This window comes from Alternaria postmessia (assembly GCF_024291825.1).
Source record: "Alternaria postmessia strain BMP 2775 chromosome Unknown scaffold_66, whole genome shotgun sequence".
Taxonomy (NCBI): Eukaryota; Fungi; Ascomycota; class Dothideomycetes; order Pleosporales; family Pleosporaceae; genus Alternaria; species Alternaria postmessia.
In genome coordinates, this window is record NW_026260139.1 from 109,829 (window position 1) to 130,578 (window position 20,750).

The 20,750-nt window shown below is 51.2% G+C and overlaps 10 protein-coding genes across 10 annotated transcripts; 6 read left to right on the forward strand and 4 right to left on the reverse strand.

Annotated features, from left to right (window-relative positions):
• Nucleotides 1-439: 439 nt before the first annotated feature.
• On the reverse strand, nt 440-1,756 carry J4E82_008366 (uncharacterized protein; the record flags this gene model as incomplete). The annotated part of the gene is made up of 4 exons (XM_051734599.1): nt 440-658; nt 714-925; nt 975-1,515; nt 1,748-1,756. 4 exons carry the CDS (start codon nt 1,754-1,756, stop codon nt 440-442), a joined length of 981 nt encoding a protein of 326 aa, XP_051585666.1.
• A 1,048-nt stretch (nt 1,757-2,804) lies between these two features.
• J4E82_008367 (uncharacterized protein) lies at nt 2,805-4,415 on the forward strand (the record flags this gene model as incomplete). The annotated part of the gene is made up of 2 exons (XM_051734600.1): nt 2,805-2,979; nt 3,031-4,415. The coding sequence occupies 2 exons, from the start codon at nt 2,805-2,807 to the stop codon at nt 4,413-4,415; spliced, it is 1,560 nt and encodes a 519-aa protein (XP_051585667.1).
• A 98-nt stretch (nt 4,416-4,513) lies between these two features.
• J4E82_008368 (uncharacterized protein) lies at nt 4,514-6,204 on the reverse strand (the record flags this gene model as incomplete). The annotated part of the gene is made up of 2 exons (XM_051734601.1): nt 4,514-5,883; nt 5,931-6,204. 2 exons carry the CDS (start codon nt 6,202-6,204, stop codon nt 4,514-4,516), a joined length of 1,644 nt encoding a protein of 547 aa, XP_051585668.1.
• A 1,676-nt stretch (nt 6,205-7,880) lies between these two features.
• On the forward strand, nt 7,881-8,942 carry J4E82_008369 (uncharacterized protein; the record flags this gene model as incomplete). Its single annotated transcript, XM_051734602.1, has 1 exon — nt 7,881-8,942. One exon carries the CDS (start codon nt 7,881-7,883, stop codon nt 8,940-8,942), a length of 1,062 nt encoding a protein of 353 aa, XP_051585669.1.
• Nucleotides 8,943-9,289: 347 nt separating this feature from the next.
• Nucleotides 9,290-10,938, reverse strand: J4E82_008370 (uncharacterized protein; the record flags this gene model as incomplete). The annotated part of the gene is made up of 4 exons (XM_051734603.1): nt 9,290-9,825; nt 9,890-10,187; nt 10,252-10,702; nt 10,760-10,938. The coding sequence occupies 4 exons, from the start codon at nt 10,936-10,938 to the stop codon at nt 9,290-9,292; spliced, it is 1,464 nt and encodes a 487-aa protein (XP_051585670.1).
• A 1,470-nt stretch (nt 10,939-12,408) lies between these two features.
• Nucleotides 12,409-13,708, forward strand: J4E82_008371 (uncharacterized protein; the record flags this gene model as incomplete). Its single annotated transcript, XM_051734604.1, has 4 exons — nt 12,409-12,567; nt 12,620-12,730; nt 12,787-13,028; nt 13,078-13,708. 4 exons carry the CDS (start codon nt 12,409-12,411, stop codon nt 13,706-13,708), a joined length of 1,143 nt encoding a protein of 380 aa, XP_051585671.1.
• Nucleotides 13,709-14,298: 590 nt separating this feature from the next.
• J4E82_008372 (uncharacterized protein) lies at nt 14,299-15,635 on the forward strand (the record flags this gene model as incomplete). The annotated part of the gene is made up of 2 exons (XM_051734605.1): nt 14,299-15,031; nt 15,079-15,635. The coding sequence occupies 2 exons, from the start codon at nt 14,299-14,301 to the stop codon at nt 15,633-15,635; spliced, it is 1,290 nt and encodes a 429-aa protein (XP_051585672.1).
• A 30-nt stretch (nt 15,636-15,665) lies between these two features.
• On the reverse strand, nt 15,666-16,535 carry J4E82_008373 (uncharacterized protein; the record flags this gene model as incomplete). Its single annotated transcript, XM_051734606.1, has 2 exons — nt 15,666-16,309; nt 16,361-16,535. 2 exons carry the CDS (start codon nt 16,533-16,535, stop codon nt 15,666-15,668), a joined length of 819 nt encoding a protein of 272 aa, XP_051585673.1.
• A 678-nt stretch (nt 16,536-17,213) lies between these two features.
• Nucleotides 17,214-18,563, forward strand: J4E82_008374 (uncharacterized protein; the record flags this gene model as incomplete). Its single annotated transcript, XM_051734607.1, has 2 exons — nt 17,214-17,294; nt 17,376-18,563. The coding sequence occupies 2 exons, from the start codon at nt 17,214-17,216 to the stop codon at nt 18,561-18,563; spliced, it is 1,269 nt and encodes a 422-aa protein (XP_051585674.1).
• A 232-nt stretch (nt 18,564-18,795) lies between these two features.
• J4E82_008375 (uncharacterized protein) lies at nt 18,796-20,474 on the forward strand (the record flags this gene model as incomplete). Its single annotated transcript, XM_051734608.1, has 2 exons — nt 18,796-20,058; nt 20,145-20,474. The coding sequence occupies 2 exons, from the start codon at nt 18,796-18,798 to the stop codon at nt 20,472-20,474; spliced, it is 1,593 nt and encodes a 530-aa protein (XP_051585675.1).
• Nucleotides 20,475-20,750: the final 276 nt, after the last annotated feature.

A 20,750-nucleotide genomic window follows, 5' to 3' on the forward strand; every position in this document is an offset into this window, starting at 1 on the left:
ATCATGAGTACGTCGAAACGTGCGACTCGTATCATACGGATCAATCGCGGTAAGCTATGGCACAAGCAGATCAATCACCTCGCATCCTGCTACGCGAATTGCTCCTCATGTGGCAAGCGAATCTTCCGCCCACTGTCAACTCATCTATTTGTCGTTCCTGCTACATGTGGACATATCCGAGTAGGCGCTCACGGAGAGGCTGGTAAGCATGACCACTTTCGTATGCAACATTCACTGATCACGATTCCCACTTTTCGCTATCCACAAACCCGTCGCGCCGTTTATCGAGACTGAAAAAGCTGTTGATCTTCTTTCCATCAGCTCACTAATCCAGAAATCTTGTTTGCTCTGGTTCACGGTAGTCTGGCGTCAAATTCAGCGACCAGGCTCTCACTATAGATGTTTCGCTTTCAGACACTATGATCTGTAATGAGATATGTCAGCTCGCTGTACTACCGCCCTTCCCACTCTTGGAACGCAGATCATAGGTCTTGCCAACAGCGATTTCGCGCCTTGTCTTCCGTCTTCTCTCTTTCTCTTCTCTCTTCTTCCCTTCGTTGCGTTTAGCGTCATAGCGCTCTTCCTCGAGAGCCTTAAGATATTCCTCCTTTCTGAGAGCTTCCGGCCAGCCATGCTCTTTAAGCAAGCGCTGAACTTGCTAGTCATTGTCTGATTAGTATTCAGCATGCTTTGCCGGAGAAAATCGTACTCACTGCTCCATCCTTCTCCCGACATGATAGTATCTCGTGATACCACCTCCAATCACTTTTTGTCTTTGGTACCGGAACAGTGACCAAGGTCTCGATCTCGGTGTAGAGCTCATCGAAGTACTCCTGGATGTCGCGAGGCTTTGCGCATGCCCGCCATGGCTGATCTTCCGGCGCACCTTGAGTCACAATAAACGGTCCCATAGGCCAAATTATCCCTAGAGAAGCTGTCAATATTCAGCGATGCAAGTTGTGCGTCAGCCGTACCTTCGTCCGTATCAACCATCCATACGGTTGCGGCGTTACCCATGCTCAACGGAATGAAACCAGCAGGCGAGTCCTGCTCCGAGTTCCACGGCATCATGAGACCATAAGGATCCCTATACTCGTCTTTAAACCAGCCATGATTGCGGAGGTAGGTGCATGCGTCCGTTTCGATATAGACCTCGTACTTGCCCACCGTATCCTTATTCTTACTCAAATAAGGCATATGCCGCAAAAGATCAATGACCCTCTCCGAGCGTTTCCTCTCTTTCAATGTATCGACAGCGAGCTGCTCATCACTCCAACCTCCAGGCGGTGGGTGGAGAATCACGTCGGGGTCCAGGTAGGCTATGCGCACGAGTAAATCATAGTGTCTTTTGATGCAGTTGACGACCACATCACGATCGTAAGGCACGGTGTAAACGATGTAGGTTGTAGAGTGGATGCCTAAGAGAAGGTGGAACGTGGCTCGATAGCCTTGGTGCGGTGAGGGGTACAGCGCTAAGCCTAGGTGAGATTGCTTGTATTGTGGCACAGCTGTCAGCTAGGTGCACATGTACAGGAGGATCAGGCTTAACCTGCGATCGGAGGATAGCTAGGTAGAGTGAATTAAGGTTTATAGCTATTCTAGGTAGGTAAGTGTCTAATGTAGTGTTGCAAGGTTACTTCTAGCTCTCGATATACTATTTGGCTTCCTAACATCACGTGACTATCTATTACACCACAGTATCAACGAACTACAGTCAACGCTTTTTGCATCATGACTTCTAACTAACGTTGGGCATGGCAGCCTAAGCCGAAGGGGATCGCCGCGTTATACGGTTCTTGAACACTGAATCTCAAGAAGTGAGTATGGAAGATCCGAGACTGTCTGGTCATGATCTCGACGGGTAGGAGAGAACAAGCAAGTTAGTTGATGGTGATGATCCGACCGACTATGACATGTTCCGACACAGAAAACTAGTAAATTGAGCAATCGCGATTTGAGGCTCGAACAGGAGAGACCCGAGAAGAAAGGAGTGTTGTTGAACTGGTTCACATTGGCATGAGCTAGCATGAACGGAGAGCTGACGATTTCATACACAATGTATACTCGTACAGTACGCATGATAGCGGAACGATCAAGGCTGTGCCTGAGCAATTCGGTCAGCTCATCAGATGGTTGTAGTGCAGATACCAAGAGAGAAGAGCCATCAACAAAGTTAGCCTGTTGTGCTACGTATCTGAGGCAATGCTCACAGGCATCGCAAAAGCTGACTGCAATCTGTGCGATATGAAGATGAGTTCTTACTGCAGCGCATTAAAGAAAGTTATGGGCGAGCAAACATCCCCTATAATACTGATAGCGCCAGGTGTAGGCGTTTGAAACTTGCGGATCATGCCGGCACGGGTGAAATGTAACGGCCCCACCAAGATCAGCGAGCATGCGAGACCGAGACCGACACGCTTATGCGAGTGCGACATCGCCAAATGACCCGCACCACCCAATTAATAACTGCACATGATGATACTGTACTCGGGTGCATGGGTATCTTATGAGTTCTTTGGACCTGGACTTACCGCTGCATCATACAATGCCACATTATCCATGCAGCATTTGAGGCGCAGGCACTACAACACGTAATTTACAGCAGGAGGAAGACCCTGCATTCTTCGCTTGTACCACAAATAGACAAGCTCGCGAAATAAGACTAGTTCTGGTGACAGGTAGTCGTATGCGTGAATACGACATGGACGAATATCCGAGGACCTCTGCTTGTATAAAGATGAAGTAGGTTCAGGTAATCATCACTCCACTACTTCGACTCTCAACATCTCAAACACACATCTACAATGACTACATTCAGGACATTGATTCCTTGCGCGCTTTTTGCCTCCGGAACAGCTTTCCAGTCGGTGGCTAGCTATAATATATCGGATGCTTCGACTGCATGCGAGATCTTGAAAAACACTTACCCGAATATCACCTACCTCCCAGAGGATGCAGGTTATGCAGACGAGAATCAGGGTAAGTCAAAATGATATGATAGTAAATAAATGTACGTTGACAAAAGCCCAGTATCTTGGGATTCCTCCGCTTGGCTCGGCCCAGCATGTATATTCGCACCAACATGTGCAACCTCGCTCTCGTTTGCTGTCAAAACGTTTGTCGCTACCCACACGAAGTTCGCCATGCGGGGCGGCGGCCACATGCCCATTCCAGATGCTGCAAACATTAACAATACTGGCGTATTGATTTCAAGCACCAATTTGAACACTTTGAAGCTGTCTCAAGATGGAGAGACGATGAGCATCGGGCCAGGACCGCGATGGGGAGACGTCTTCAACTACTTGGAATTCACCAACAAGACTGTCATAGGTGGTCGCCTGGCACCTGTCGGAGTGCCCGGCTTGCTCCTTGGTGGTGGTATCAGTTGGTATAGTGTCAAGCATGGCTTGGCTTCGTCTGAGGGAAAGATCAAGGCATACGAGGCAGTCCTCGCAGATGGTACAATTGCTATCATCACTGCTAACAGCACTTACTCCGACCTTTACTGGGCTCTCGGTGGCGGTGCAAACTCCTTCGCGCTGATAACGCGTTTCGACCTACAAACCTTTCCATCAATCACCCCTCTCATCGCAGACGCCCATTATGGCTCAAGCAACGTTACTCGAGACGCCTATCTCGCCGCCGTCCTGAACATGGCTCTGACCAATGAAGAAGATCTGGCCTCGACCATCATCCCCGTGTGCCGCTGGGGCCCCGGCTCCACCGCACCCTCTTATGAAAGTACACTTTTCCATAATGGCACTTCCATACCAACTTCTGGCCCCTTGGCCGAGTTTATCCACGGCAACACTACAGGTCTCACGGCTCTCAACGGCACAGCGACAATGCGCTCTATCTCGCTAGCACAATATGGCCGTGCCATGCGCTCAGCTTTCAGAGAAGGCGGTCAATCTCACGGCTTGCGCCAGAAATTCCGCGTCGTCTCCATGAAAGCGACGGCCGAAAACCTTGCAATTGCACACGACACTTTCTTCGACTCGCTAGCTGCTTCTAATCTCGCAAACAAAGTTCCCGAATTCTTCGCGGGTCTCGACTTCAATATTGTGAACCGCGAGATGGTTGAGAGATCAGCAGGGCTGCCGCAGAACATCCCATTAGAACCGACGTTTTGGGTCGAGGAGGCGATCAGTTGGGGAAGTGGTGGGGAATTCGATAACGAGGTTGCTGAGTGGGTCAAGAATGTGAATGTAGAAATGGAGAGGAAGCTGAAAGAGGTCAACGGGTTAAACAGGTACGTGTATTTGAATGATGCGGATAAGGGCCAGAAGGTGTTCGAGGGTTATGGTGGTGAAAGCGTGGAAAGATTGAAGACTGTGAGGGCGAAGTATGATCCCGAGAGGGTTTTTACGGATTTGATGCCAGGTGGTTGGAAAGTTGAGCATGTGGAGCTGTAGGGCGTAAGAGAAAATGTGCAATAGGCTGTAGCATATAGCACCCTGAGACGAGGAACAGAGTTGAAACATTAGCCGAGCATGTGGTCCAACCTATTTGCCTACTTGAAGCACTCAGCCAAGATAATATCCACAGCCTGCTCGGCGATCGCGTAGACAGGAACTTGGTAATGTGCCGCAAGAGGCTTTGGAATGATACTCGCATCTGCAACCCTCAAGTTCTTGACCCCATGCACCCTTAGCGACCCATCAACAACCCTCCCCATGGCCGCTGTTCCTGCAGGATGGTACGTGGTACCCGCGCCCAACTTGATCCTTGCATCGATAGTTGCATCTGCCTCTACCTGCACTGATGCTGGAAGGCCTGGTGGAATGTATTCGCTTTCGACGAGCTCTTTACCCTCAGCAGAGTTAAACATCAGATCCGTTTGCATACGGAAGCCTTCACGCATGACGTGACGATCTGCTTCCGTTGCGTAGTAATTCGGGTTGATGATAGGATTCGTAGCGGGATCAGACGATGCGAGCGTCACCGAACCACGCGACGTGGGAAGACAGCCCATGAAGAAGGTCATGATTGAAGAGCCGTCGATTGGAATCTGAAGGCCTTGCGCTTCTGCTCCGACGGCGATGTACAAGAGCAACATCTCGAGGTGAGTGCGTGGGCCCTTGAGCAGTGGGTGCTCATCAGAAACTGGACCTTCGTCCTTTTCGATAGCTGACTTCAGTGGATTTGTGGGTATTGGCGCGCGAACCAAGAAGTCCACTGGTCCTCCTTTATCGTAGTTCGGGCCACCGAAGAGAGGCGAGCCGACGGCTAGACCTTGCTCCGGGTGTCGCAGCTTCCAGTATCGATATAGCATGAGATGATCATGCAGGTTTTGACCTACGCTAGGTAGGTCAACTATAGTCGGGATTTCGTGCTCCGAGAGTTGAAAGTGGTCTCCAATACCAGAAAGCATCAAGACTTGTGGCGTTCGATAGGCGCCCGCAGTGATGATGACTTGACCACCGTTGTTGACATCGATTCTTTGACCGTTTGCGAGCTCGACGCCGACAGCTATCTTCGCATCGTCGAACAGCACGCGGCGAACGAGAGTGCTCGTGAGCACCTTCACGCCCTTTAATGGAAACACGGACTGCGTCATCTGCCTTTTGCCGTTCTCAAAATTCTCCACCAGATCACTGATACCCTGCGGACGGCCATCATTCAAATCGTGAATATGAGGTATGCCGAGGTTGGACCAAAGCTTTAAGACATTTTGGCGTAGCGGAAACTGACGGCCAGATGAACTGACAGACGCAGTATGCATCAAGCCATCGTGACCATGCTGCGATGGATCTGCGTCAGGGTCGAAATGCTTCTCAGTACGCTTGAAGTATGGCAGAAGGCCTTCATAGCTCCACCGCGAATCACCCACATCTCGAGCCCACTCATCGTAGTCCTGCGCATCGCCTCGTATCCAGCCACCTGATACAATTAGCCAACAGCTTGCGGCTTGCAGCTACCATGTTTACCAGTATTGATAACACTTCCGCCTCCAAGCCCTTTGAAACCAACGTTACGCTTCGGATTTCCGTCAAGATGTTCTTGCGGTGTTGTGAGGTAGTTGTAGTCGAATTCGGAGAAGTGGAGGTTCGCGGCCGCGGCGGGATCAGTCACATACGGATTGCCGGCGGGGTCAGCTCCTGCTTCAATCACTACGATCGAGAGAGATGGCTTTCTCTCCTGCAGCCGCGATGCAATGACTGTCCCGGCAATGCCTCCGCCTACGATGATGACGTCGGCCATTGTCGAAGCAGCCATGTTATGATACGAGAAGGACGATGTAAGGGAAGAAAGGATGACCGGCGTTGAAATATAGCTGTGTCCGCGTTGTATCTCGCAGCTTGGCGCCTGAAGTGAGCGGGGCGTACTGGCTTATGCAGTCAGCCTTGCAGTCAGCCTCTGCCATCCAATTATGCGATTCACCGTAACGGCGCAGCATCCATATCGATACGCAAGACGCGTCTTGGCACTCAACAGTCAATCCTGCGGTATCTTCCAACAGCTTGCTTTCACGTGTATCCCTTTTCCTCCTTGACCGCCTCGGCTCATGTCGCAATGCTGTTTATCTTTACTGAGGATCGAGTGCGGCGACTTGCTCGTGTCGTATGATACTTCGTATCCGGCCGAACAGAGCGAATGCCTTGAGTGAGACGACACATACATATGAGATACAGTGTCTGTATGACGTGGGCGATGAACATCTGAAGAGCACCAGGTATGTGGAAACCTGCGAGCGTTGAGGTGTAGGTTTCCGATCGAATATGACTACTGCGCTGTACTAGAGCTCTCGCAGTCGCGGTTAGAAAGTAATCAAGCTTGAGGCGCAATGGCATAGTCAGCAAGGAGTCACAGAGCAGAGGCGCATACTCAGGTTACGGTTCTGCGAATACTGGCACAATGTGAAAATAGTGACGCGTGCGGGAACGTAGAAGCCATCTTAGTGCGTGTCGCAAGGGCGGTACCACTATTACTGGATGCTTCTAGAAAGTCTCTCATGAAATCCCTTACGCTTCCCATGCCGAGGTAATCGAGAAGTCGTACGGCGAAGAGACCGATCGTAGCATCGGGTTCACGCAAAGGGAACCGACAGACGTTGAGTCCTTTCATCGATGTCGTCGTAAACAAACAGGTTGTCGTGATTCAAAGCCGATTATTATCTCCCAACTTGGTAGTTGTGTCTGAGCATATGTGACGATGGTGTTGGTGCTGGTGCTGAGGGCGACGCGATGCCTGCCCAGCCGATGACGCATCGGATCAATGTAGCGCCGCTTCCCTTGGCAGGCACATCGGGATTCACAACCACATTCAGCACCTGTTCGCAGCCAACACTCCACTGCCATATCTCCCCGTTCTGCACCTCCTGAGTAGCAGCTTGCCATACGCTGACATATCAGCGATGTCGTGGTCGTCTGTGTGGGACGAATGTCGTTTCGTGCGCCCTACGACACGCGCAATGACACCGAGTGAGGTCTCTTCGTCCAAACCGTCTAGTCACACTGGTTCGTACATCACCTCATAGAGAGAAACCATGGCGACGTGAACACAAATTGATGGTATGCTGTTTGAGGCTCGGACGAAAAGTGCGCCGTGACAGGGATCATACTTTGCCTTGATCGACTCGCGGCCCTTCTATCGTTGCTAACCAGTTACTCTGTGCCGAGTCGCAACAAGCTTCGCACATCAGTAATCTTGACTAGGTTCGTACTAACACCACCATATGCCATTGCATTATGCTCCGAAGCGGGCAAACACCACGATCGGGTCAATATGGCATCCGACTGTAGAGTTATAAGTCGACATGATCGTCGATTGGTGAGAGCAATCATTCAGCAGCAACGACATCGCTACTTCAATTCTCACTCAATTATCAAGCTCCTCACCTTGCGATTCAGCAATCGCTCCAGACCATATCGACAGTCATGTTCAATCCAACGACCGCCCGTCTGCCTCAGGGTAGCACCATCTACATCACTGGTGTGACAGGATACATCGGCGCCTGGATCACGCAGTATGCTCTCGAACTTGGGTACAACGTCCGCGGCGCAGTTCGCTCTCTCGAGAAAGCAGCTTGGCTACAGGAGCATTTTAACTCCAAATTCGGGCCAGGGCGATACACCCAAGTCCTCCTCCCAGATTCATCTGACTTGAAGGCGTTCAAAGAGGGTATCAAGGGCGTTCAAGGTATTGCCCATGTCGCAGTCAATACCAACCGTTCTACCGAAGCCGAACCCTATATTCCCGACATGGTCAATGAAACCATCAACATCCTGAAGGCCGCTCAAGCAGAAGCATCAGTCAAAGCCGTTGTCTTCACTTCCACTGCTTTGGCTTCCTCAGCCTGGGGCGAAAAAGGTCATTTCAAGGAGTGGCAATACAATGAAGACTTCATCAAGTACGCCTACGATCCCAACTTTCAGCACCCTTCGAAGGGTTTCATCGTGTACGGTGCTGCCAAAGCAATGTCAGAGAAAGCAGCATGGAAGTACATGCAAGACGAAAAGCCGCACTTTACTTTCAACACTATTCTCCCAAATGCCAACTTTGGACCCTCGCTAGTTTACGAGAAGCAAGGACATGCTTCTACAGGAGGCTTTCCTAAAGCCGTCTTTGACGGTGATGAAGCCATTGTCAAGGGCGTGGTACCCATGTATCATATCGACGTTCGCGACGATGCGAGGCTGCATGTCGCTGCTCTCGTCGACCCGCAGACGGCTGGCAGACGGCTGTGGGGATATGGCGAGCCCTTTCATTGGAACATTGTACTCGGTATATTCCGCAAGCTTTGGCCTCAGAGAAAGTTCCTCGACGATGTTCCAGGCTTAGAGTTGGATGATAGTGTGCCGCCGACCGAGGGCGCACTTAAAGCGCTCAAGAATGTGTTCGATCAAGATGGTTGGACTTCGCTTGAGAATTCTCTGAAGGACGCTGGGCTAGATCGGGAACCACCAGCTGGGTCGCAGAAGATAGATATCTTCAATTAAAAGGAAGAAACCAGGGCGATGAGAGTGGTGAGCGTTGGCGGAGTAAGGCGATGTAGATTAAAGCGAGTCTGATCGCATGCGCGAAAGGATATCGTTGATCTACATCCCATCTCCTGTCTCAATTCACCGCTGTCTGTTTGGCTAGCTACAATGAATTATGTTTGTCATTTGGACTACTTTGTAACCTACTGAGGTACCCCTACTTCTTTGTGATAGTGAAAAAACTGATTTCTGACATTGGATGTCCCCATCTAAGGAATCGAGATCGCGACGTGTACGGGTGGTACGTTCAAATAAGCCTGGTTGCGGGATATCCTGTTCCTTGCAGCTGTGTAGCGCATTCCCAATTACAACGCAAAACGATAGTCTGGATGCTCATCACCCAGTTCCTTCATGCTTTGGTCAAGCACTTCTGGCATCTGCAACCTTGCTTCGTCGCGTCTCTTGTTCTCTTTCTTGCACCCAAACCAAGTAATCGTCGCAGCCACGACACCCATACACGCCAACCCAAGACCTGTGCTGAATCCGGTACGGAATCGAGGCGCCTCCTTAAATAAGAAGACGTTCGAGCTCACAAACGCTCCAGCAGTTCCAAAGTTGATAATGGCAGCGATAGCCACAGCACGTTTATACCCAGATCCGCAGTTCATTGACACCCAGATGATTGATATCGGCATCGCGAGATAGCAGCCGGAAGCAATGAAGAACATGCCCATGTATCGCACTTTTGGGTTCGTTGGATACACAATTTCTACAATCAAACCAGACGCGAGGACGGCCCAGCCTAGAACGTAGAAAAGGTAGCGGCGGTTCAACCACTCAGACATGTAGGCGAAGATGACGGAGAAGGCAGCGCCGACAAGATAAACAGGGATTGTATGGACTGTAAAGATGGAAGCTACGGGTCAGTGTATCTATCGTATAGATTTTCTGCAGTGGAAGCTCACCTTGTGCTTGGGTGGCTGTGTAGCCTAGTCCTTTGAGGATTGTGGGTTGGAAGTTGGCAAGCGAGTTTGCGTTCTCGGTGACGCCGAGATTCATTGCGACGCCCGCCCAAATCTTCCAATCTTTGAGAAAATGCAAGGCCTTCTTGAACGAAATCTCATCGTCAGATACGTGGCCGCCGTCGGCTTGGATACGTGCGAGCATGAGCGCTTTATCTTCCGGGGACAGGAAGGTGCAGTTCTCTGGGAAAGGAGGAACGACAGGCCAGCATGCCATGCTAACGAAGATCGTGACGCAGCCCTGTACAGATGAGGGAGATAAGTCAGTGAATATGTTCTATGTAACCTGTACAGTTGCAACTTACTTCGATGATGAAGATCCATCTCCAAGCTCCGTACCCAGCTGTTCCATCCATTTTCGCAATGAGCGATGAGAGGAACCCGTTGATCGCACCTGCAACGATGCCAGCCGTGCAGAAAAAGACGTAGCGAGTCAGATATTCACGCTTTGAGTAGTATGCGCCGATCAAGTATGCCGCTCCACTGATGTATGCAGATTCGGCGATACCCTCTAGCAAGCGACAGACTACAAGCTCCTCCCATCGTTTGACCAGTCCGCACCCGATGACCGTAATGCCCCAGCAGAACATCATCACACAGAGACTCTTCGGTCCGTACTTCTTGAAGGCGATCTGCAACGGCACGCCAGCGACTAGATACCCCAGGTTGAAGACCCACACGGCGATGTTGAAACGTTGGCCAATTAGGTTCAGCTCTTTCTCCATGCCTTGAATCTTTGCGTTGCCAATGTTGGCTCTTATAACCTGGGTGAGCATGGATCGTGAGACATTGGGGAGGCTGCATCAGACTTACCGGTCGATGAAGTTGACGAGATATAAGATCCAGAGCACTGGCAAGATCCGCATATCCAACTTTCTGATAAGTCGCCGTTCGGCAGCGCGATCAAAACCATGCTCCGTGGTTGAGCCCGTTGGAGATACCGGCACATCTTGGACGTACGCGCCTTTTTCGACGGAGTTGGAGTCTGCCATGCTGAAGATGGAGAAGCGAAGAAGGAGGAAGGAGATTAGTGTTGCTGCGCGGCAGTACAACGTCAAGTATCAGCACCAGGCTGGCTGCTATGCAGAGTGAGCAAGGACAAGGGACGATGCAGGATACACGATGGGTCACACACTTACGCCCGGTAACATATACTTCCTCGCGGCATCCGATACCGTCCTTCGAACGCTCTGACTGCCGGAGAAAATCCAAGTCGGGAGAAATAACCTCAGCAGCAATCCTGCTGTGTCTCGAAGCTTTCTGGCATCGCCTGATAATACGGCATATCGTTGAGAAGGATCGTCGGACCTTTTATGATCCTTCAGCATAATCACCTCGCGATTGAATGCCAATTGGCTGTCTAGCGAACCGACACATCGCACAAAAGAAGTTGCCGACATGGGGCGGGTTGCAGTGGGTGCGAGATTGGATGGAATTGGACCCTGCCGACATGATTCTGCGTCCATTTGTCCTTGGCGAAGAGATTATACGAACCATGGATCGTGGACCTATCGTTATATGAAGAACTTCGGCACGAGGCTTGTCTTGATGCTAGTGCTATGTAGGTGAATGAGCTAGCGTGTTCGGAATGAAAGCTCGATCCTCCCTGGGCAGGGGCGCCATCTTCCCCGCCGCAGCGGCCCGCAAAATCAGACGTCCCACAACGCTCCAGACCTCGCTTCGGTCTTATTTAGAATGGCAACACGCCCGGCGCAGAGACATTGTTGCGATAGCAGCACCGAGGGAGCGCCGCGCATGGTGCATCAGTGTATTGAAGTTTGAGGATGTAGGGGACCGGGAGTTCACCAGGTGCTGGTAGGTAAGCATGGCGCAACTGATCGGCAGATTGGACGACCACAACAGCATCGTCGCATCGCCATGATCGATCTACGCAGATCGTTTTGCATTTAGCCACGATACGATATCTTTCCAGCACGGCAACAGGTGGACTGGAGCTAAGAGTGGCCAAGCCGTTACCAAACCGCCCTATCGCTCTGGCGAATTACCATACTCTTTCGAGTCGACGAATGGGATACGCCGATGTTCACCCATATACATGCGCAAGCGCGACGCATACGCCGTTCATCGCAAACCGCGGCTACGGCTTCTCGGGTGATCTTAGGCACAATCTCCGTTGCAGCTATCGCTTCATGAGAGGATCACCTGACTTGTGGCAGGTATACACACTCGTCGGGCTGCTGGTGTTCAGCTGCTTCGTAACCGGGCTTGGTAACACCCGCAAATGCCACCGAGAAGGATTCATAAGATTTACCATGAGACAAATGCAATACAAGAACGAGAGCGAGCGGATGACTGATCCGCACGGAATCGGCTTCTGAGGCTTGTCGCGTTCAGCCTCAATGAAAGACCGAGTGGAATCCAGTATAAGTATGCTCGTAAATTCGTAGCTTCGCGGTCGAATCTCCCTTGACCAGGTCGCTGGTTTCGCCGACGCAGGTGCCATGATCTTTTCTGCCTACGAAGGGCAACAAAAAGACTTGCAGTGGGTGACTGTGACGCTGACGGTCATCTCAACAGTGCTGTTGATCTGGCGCATCACAAACACAATCATAAGTAGAGGTTGGCTTGGTTTGGAAGATGTTTTCGTGATCATGGCGAATGTAAGTACGACACTGCCGAGAAACTGCAAGTGCTTATATCTTACCATTGTAGATTTGGCTCGTTCTACTGGCGGCGTTTATTTACCGGTCGACAACCTATGGATTCGGCACGCGCTTAGTCGATATCGCAAGGGATGGCGGGAATGCTACGGAAGCACTCAAGGTTAGGGGATTGATCGATCTCAACATCAGCTTGACATGCTAACGCCATCGTACTAGTCGTTCTGGCTCACACAGTCCTTCTACACGCTCACCAACGGCTTTAACAAGATGGCTTTCCTGGCTTTGTACTATCGTGTATTTGCTCTGAAGCGCTTTCGACAGGCATGCATTGTACTAGGGGTCATATCAGTTGGCTGGACTGTCTCATATGTCGTAGTCTGCATCTTCCAATGCACGCCGGTACCTCGCGTCTATAATCGAACGATACCGGGAACATGCATCAACTTCTTCTGGCACCGGTATGTTGCCCTTCAGTGTATGCGAAACTATCACTAACATTCCCTCAAGTTGGTCGAATGCTATCTTGAATCTCCTTACCGACCTCGCGATTTTCATACTTCCAATGCCCGTCATCTTCGGGTTGAACATGTCCAAAGGCTCGCGAATCGGTCTTATGGTCCTTTTTTCGATGGGCTTCTTCATCTGCCTAACAACCGCTCTCCGCATGTCCACGCTGCCCCTCTCACTTCGTACCCGCGAACCGACATGGCAATCTGCACCCACGAATCTTTGGAGTTTCATCGAGGCCGCGACTGGAGTGATAACCGCTTGCTTATTAAGCCTACGTAAGAGCATCGGCGGGTTGTGGCCAAAGAGATGGCGAAGCAACAAAGGAACGAGTGGAGCATACCAGCACTACAGCGGATCCAATGGCATCGGGCTGGGGATATCGCGACCCCGCACCGGGAACGCACATCAGGATGCGTTCGCCATGGGAGCAATGCGTAGCGGTGCAAGGGGCAAGGTTGAGACTCTCGGCGACATTAGTCCGAGTGAGAGTCAAGAGCGCATCATCGAAGACTCCAAGCCGGGAGTGCATATCACATCGCAACCGCGACGCAGCAACAGCACTAAAAGCGAACATCTTGTATTGCGGGGTATTACTGTGACTCACGATGTAGAGGTTAGGAGAAATTAACACCGAGCCCAGACTTTCATGTCCGAAAGCTACCTGTATTGAAAGTTCGACGTGACACTTCCATGCGATTGCTTTTCTGAACTGCTGTACTCGTTAGCATAGTTGTGAGGTTTGAACCACTCTTCTGGTTTCTTCCAATACGCTCAAACTTGACCATAAACCTTTACACATTCCCCGCACTTGTTCTAGAAACCTCCGGGCGCTGTGGTAGTTTTCGATACGTATAGTGCTGCGCAGCCAGGATATCAGTTCTGGGTGTGAAATCGCTGAGCGCATCATTCTTCACACGGTTACAACCCAACGGCGGGGCTTTAGTACAGGCTCTGCCATGCAGCCGGACGTGTTCGACAAGCGCCAGGCTTTGGTATCGGAGCCGCGTGTCTGTGAGGTAAGCGTTCGCCCCACCAAGCGTGGGGCGCCTTGCATCTGTCAGTGCATGCTAAAACAGCCGAAAGGCCGCAAGAACAGCTGCAGGGTACTTGACGAGCAGCAAGTCGCATCACAAGTCTTTCGGTTACCACTGCTTCCAAACCTCGTACACTAAGCTATTACTACATCTCGAAACGCGAACCCTCATCAATTTTACCATCATGGCTGAGCGAAGCTCTCTAAGCATCGCGATAGTGGGCGGAGGTATCGCGGGCCTGACGCTGACCGTTGCGCTGCTCACAAAATGCCCGCACATAAAGGTCACACTGTATGAGTCTGCTGCGGCTTTTGGCGAGATCGGCGCTGGTGTTGGGTTCTCGCCCGTCATGGTCCGCACCATGGGTATGATCGACCCACGAATCGAGGCCGCCTTCATCAAGTGCAACAAAGGAAACGTCAACCCAGATCCACCGGTATGGTTCACAGCGAGGGTGGGAGACAAGAGGAAGAAGGGCGTTGAGCTAGGGGAAGAATCATTCACTATTCCAGCAAGAGAGGGACCGAATGGCGGAGTCCATCGTGCGCAATTTCTTGATGAGCTTGTCAAACTGGTTCCAGAAGGTGTTGCGCAGTTCAAGAAAAGGTTGCGTGATATCACAGAAGCAACTGATGGATCTGGAGATGCGATTCTCCATTTCGCCGACGGGTCTACTGCACAGCATAGTGCAGTACTGGGTTGCGACGGTATCAAGTCGCGCGTACGGCAAATTGTGCTAGGCGATGTGCCGGAAGCGCAAGCAGTCTTCTCAGGAAAATACGCTTATCGTGGAATCTTTCCCATGACGAAGGCAATTGAGATCTTGGGCGAAGAGATACCGAAAATGCCGCAAATGTGGCTTGGCTACCATGCCCACATACTCACGTTTCCCATAGCAAATGGAACGCTGTTTAATGGTACGTCGACTCGGAAGTTACTATTGAGCTGGCTGACGCGCTTACAGTTGTCGCATTTGGGTCGCGACCCACTTGGGAGGATAAGAACTGGGTGGTGCAGACGTCTCGCGACGAGATGATGGAAGACTTCAAACACTTCATACCTGCCGCTCAAAAGATCATAGAGAATATGCAAAAGCCAGATATCTGGGCGCTGTTCTACCATCTTCCTGCGGCAACCTACTACACCACCAAGCCTTTGATCTGCCTTGTAGGTGACGCTGCACATGCCTCAACGCCTCAACAGGGGTCTGGAGCTGGCATGTGTATCGAGGATGTCCACGTTCTTAGCGAGCTGTTGTCGGCATGTCGTCAGAAAGAACAACTTACAAATGTGTTCCATGCGTACGATGCAGTCCGAAGACCGCGCAGTCAGAGACTAGTGGCGACAAGCAAGGAGGCTGGTAAGCTGTGGGAGTTTGAGGGAGAAGGTGTAGGTGATGATTTAGATGCTTTGCGAAACAATGCGCTATCGAGGATGGATTGGATTTGGGATCATGAGATATCGAAGGACCTTATGACAGCGAAACTTATGATGAAAGAAGGCCTGCCGAACACTCCGTAGTCTTGGAATGTCGCAACCAGATATAATCTACTATGCAGAAATGTTCTGCAGCTCGGTCTTCATATCAACCAGTATTGTTGGGTACCACAAGTAGTACAAGACGGTAACCGCGAACATTGGAACTGAATCGAAGATGTACATGGTCCATTCATGCCTCAGAAGATACCCGTCATTACCCATGGCGTACTCTACGACGCGAAAGACAGATCTGACCATGATGAGAGCGGAGACAATGAACAGCATGCGTAAACTCTCCCTCCAAGGAACATCGACGGTGTACGACTCAGGAGTAGGACGTTGGCGTATGCGGTTCCGAAAGATGACCCCTGTGACCGCGAATAGTGCAAACATGATCACTTGAATAAGTAGACCAGCGATCACGATGCCTTCTCCGAGCTTTGCATGCGTGCCGGTAACCATCAGGCCAGAAGCGCCTCCCTGAACCAGGATGGAGAGGACGTCACCCGTCACGAATATCTTCGTCAACTTCCGAGGCTTGATCACGGAAAGGTGGTCGGCTTGTATACTGCGAATGATGCGACTCAGACACATGTAGATTGATGCAGCGAAGAAAGCGGGGCCAAGGAGAATGAAGACGTTTTGTACAGCGAATGGCATGATTCTACCAGTCTTGCTGTGAGCGGACGCTCTTGCGCAGTAACCGGCGAACTCCACTACAATAAAAGTGTCAGCTCCATCACGAGAACCAGAGGGACGAAGCTTACGGAAGCCCCCAACCACAAACGGGGTGCAAAACCAGGTCTTGGTACGGAACATTCGCCACCAGATCAAACCGGTGGTAACCATGAAAAGTAGGATAAATATAACAGCGGCGGCCATCGAGGGGAGGTAGTTCCAAAGGTAGTAGCCTCCCTTGGTGGGCTCTACTCCATCGACCATCCTGGCTGATTGGGTGAAGGCGCCGGTGGGTATAATTCGTACGAGATTCTTCTGCGGGACAAGCTCGAAGCGGCTGGAGATGGTGAGGCGATGGAAGTCGATGGTAGATGGTATCTTGATCGAAACATTGTGAGGACTCAAGATCTTTGTACCTCTCGAGTTCGCTGTAGTTTCAGAACGTGCTGCGGTGAACGCAGCGCCAGATGTGGGTGAGAAAGCAGAATGTGATCCGCTATACTTGGGAATACGTCGTATTCTACCCCGAGTAGTCGTAGCCGAATTGTTGCGGTAAGAACATGAACTTCGCGCGCCAAAGGGAGGAGAGGGAGAGAAGGATGGGAGTAGAAGCTATCGTGAAACAGCTGCGGCAAGGGCGATACGTCGTATTGTCGAATACGACGTATAAACAGTGACGCACTAGTGCTTCATGCGGTGTTGCAGGGGTATTCGGCGAATGGAGGCGGACATGTGGAACATACAGCGTGGCCCACTTCCAGATTCCAAGCTCCGATTTGGGAGACACTAATCTAGTGCATCCTTAGTCAGCGTATCCGTATCTACCGCTGCATTCTTCTTGATCCAACACCCCTTCGCTACTATCCGTATCTCTGGCTCTGCGTATCTTTGTTTACTAGTTTCTTGTTACGCCAATCACAGTCGCCTGAGTCGAGTTTGGCCATGCGTCCACGGAACCCCTCACGGAGACCACACAGGAAGTCGCGACTTGGCTGTCAAGAATGTAAGCGACGCCACATCAAGGTAAGCGACCTGGCTGTTAGACGCTGGTACCTGTATCTGTCTCGACTTAATCTGAAGTGAAAAGCATACTGACTTCCGCAGTGTGATGAGGCACAACCGACATGCGAGAATTGTTCGCGGGATGATCGGACCTGCGCGTATCAAAAGCCACCCACTCGCCGTGCAGGGTCCGCTCAATCATCATGTACAATCTCCGATACTGCCCCAACAGAACCTTACATTGGAAGTCCCATGTCGCAAAGTGTGCCAATTCTAGGGGATCGTCACAGTAGTGCGTCAGCAGCAGTAACGCCGTCTGTCAACCAGGATTACCTGTCTCCACTACCGTTATCATTTCAAGCACAAGATCTGTCGCTCAATCTGCGCCATATGCAGTTGTTCAATCATTTCATCTTCGAGACCTTGCCAAGTCTCGAAGAAGCAGGCGCCATTGATCGAGAACAGGCACGAACCTTGATGCCGATCATATTATCTAAGCCATACGTTGTGTATCAGCTGCTAGCACTATCTGCTATGCATATGAGCTATCTACATGGGGCCGAATCAGGTCTTTATCGCGAGGAAGCAAGGACCTTCCAGACACTGGCGTTGAGCTCATTCAACGATGCACATTTCGAGGTCACGGCAGAGAATTGTGCCCCGTTGTTGATATTCTCTAGCTTCATTGGCTTGCATGAGCTTGGTGAAGTCGCCGTAATCGCGGACGCTAGCGCAGGCGAAATACTAGACAGGTTCATCACGTACATGAACCTGCATCGTGGGGTGCGCGCTGTTACATCGCAGTCCTGGCAATTCCTGAAACAGACCAGCATATCTTCCTATTTCGAACGCGCCGAAGATTCCATCAACCTAGCATCATCGTCCCACAATGAAATTGCTGAGGTTGTAGCCGATCGCCTGTCCAACTTGCTGGGCCAAGCGGACATGAGTGAGGAATCCCAATCAACCTGCCGCGCGGCTGTATCTCAGCTGCAGCTCGTGTACCAAACTGAAACAGTCCCTGATCAATCGCCTTCTTCCGGCTTGATCTGGATTTGGCCTATCAATTTGTCTAGCGACTTCACAAACCTCCTGTCCATGCGGAAGCCGGAAGCGCTAATCATCCTCGCCCATTACGCAGTCGTTCTGCACCGCCGGCGACGAATGTGGCTTGTCGGCAACGTCGGTAGAATTCTGATCGAGGAGATTTCCAGATTTCTGGGTTCCTTCTGGAAGCATTGGCTCGAGTGGCCGAACGAGATGCTAGCGCAGGCTCAGGGCAATACGTAGCCAATCAGCGCGATACGCCGTATGTCCTGATTCGCGATCATCTTTTCTGAGCATGGACCTGCAAGCACACTCAGAGGTCAAGTCGTGGATCGTGCTGAGGCTGTAGTAGCAAGATCAACTAATCCTCATCTCTTTATGCTACTTGACCGGAGAATAAAGCTTAATGTTTGGCCACTCTCACCTTCAATACTCCCTTCGTCCTGGCCTCTGTCACTCGTTCTTCTGCCATACGATGCACAACATCACCTCCCCATCTTCGGCCTGCGATGCCAGTTCCATACCCTACCCAACGGTTTTCGGTGCCACTATCCTCGACCTTACCGCTACGCCTGTCACAAACTATACGACCGAAGTCTCCGACCAGTTCTACTACAACCATCCATCCATTTCGGTACGCGGCATTGACTACTGCAACATTACCATTACATACACGCACGAAGGTCAGAACGACACCATCAACGTCGAGACATGGCTTCCAATGAAAGGATGGAATGGGCGACTTCAATCCGTGGGAGGGGGAGGTTACGTTGCTGGACGATTTCCACTATCGTATATGGCGATGAGCGGCGCGCTTGGAGAGGGATATGTGGCATCAACGACGGATGCTGGCCTGGGATTGAGCTATGTTCCGGATCCGTGGGCGTTGAACAGCCCAGGTAATGTTGACATGTATGCGCTCCAAAACTTGGCTGCCGTATCGCTCAACGACCAGTCGCTCATTGCAAAAGACGTCATCAACTCCTTCTACGGACAACCTGCTAAATATTCGTATTGGAGCGGATGCTCTCAAGGAGGCCGCCAAGGCTTCATGCTCGCACAGCGCTACCCTGAGGCTTACGACGGTATTGCTGCAGCAGCTCCAGCATTCAATTGGAACCAGTTCATCCCCGCAGCGGCATGGGCACAGGTGATGATGTCAATAATGAGGCAGTTTCCAACAAAATGCGAATTGGACTCCCTCACCGAAGCCGCTGTCGCTTCCTGCGACGCCCTCGATGGTGTGACTGACGGACTGATCAGCGACGTGGACAAGTGTTCTTTCAATCCGTTCACGATGATCGGTAGCGTGCGCAATTGCACTTCGACGGGCAAATCGGTCACCATCACCGAAGCAGCTGCAGTAATTGCAAACGCTACATGGGAAGGCCCGCGTGGTCCGAACGGCGAGTTCCTTTGGTACGGTGTTGACTATCAATCTCGGCTCACTGGCAGCCCTAATCCAACGGGTACTACCTCTGACTTAGGTTACGCGGCGACAACGTGCAATACGAATGGCACATGCACCGGAGCTCCAACTGGACTTGGTGAAGGATGGTTGCAGCTCTTCGTCAAGAAGGACCCCCAGTGGAACTATACGCTGATCAACTCGGTGGAGGAATACACACGCCTTTTCAAGTCTGCTATGCAGCAGTACGACTCTATCATCGGAAGCGCGGATCCAGATCTTTCAAACTACCGCAAAGCGGGCGGCAAGATCATTACCTATCACGGCCTGGTAAATCCCCCATCGAGCAATTCTTGCCCTTCGTCGTCTTTGACGAGTGTTGTACTCTTCCAAGCCTATGCTAACCTTCCTGTTAGGCCGACGGACTTATCCCACACAAAGGCACCACTGACTATTATAACCGTGTCACGAAGCTGGATCCCAACGTCGACGATTTCTTCCGCTACTTCCAGGTTCCTGGACTAGCGCATTGCTCTGGTGGATCGGGTGGACAGCCTACCTCCACGTTCCAGGCTCTTGTCGATTGGGTGGAAAAGGGTACCGTGCCGGATACAATTCCAATCAACTTCAATGACACGTCTGGAACACAGTACGACAGGTTCTTGTGCCCCTATCCGATGAAGACACGCCTTGTGTCGAAGGACGGCGATGTCACGAAGGCGCAGTCGTACGAGTGTGCTCCTTGAAACACAGCCTCATGCCCATGCAGGAGTGTTGCGTAACTTATGTTCTTGTTCTTGGGAAGGTTGTATTTGTCCGGACGAACAGGACATGTTCGTGTTTGGCGCAAGTGACGTAGCTTTTGGCAACGCGGTGGGGTTACTTTTGCATGCTGAATGTGTACTATGTATCTTCCGATCCTACAAGAGATCGTCTCTATAAAAATACGATGCTCGTGATCGATAAGAAGTCCTACTGGGGACATTCTACGAGCAGCGTGATGGTCGGAAGATTCCCCCTCA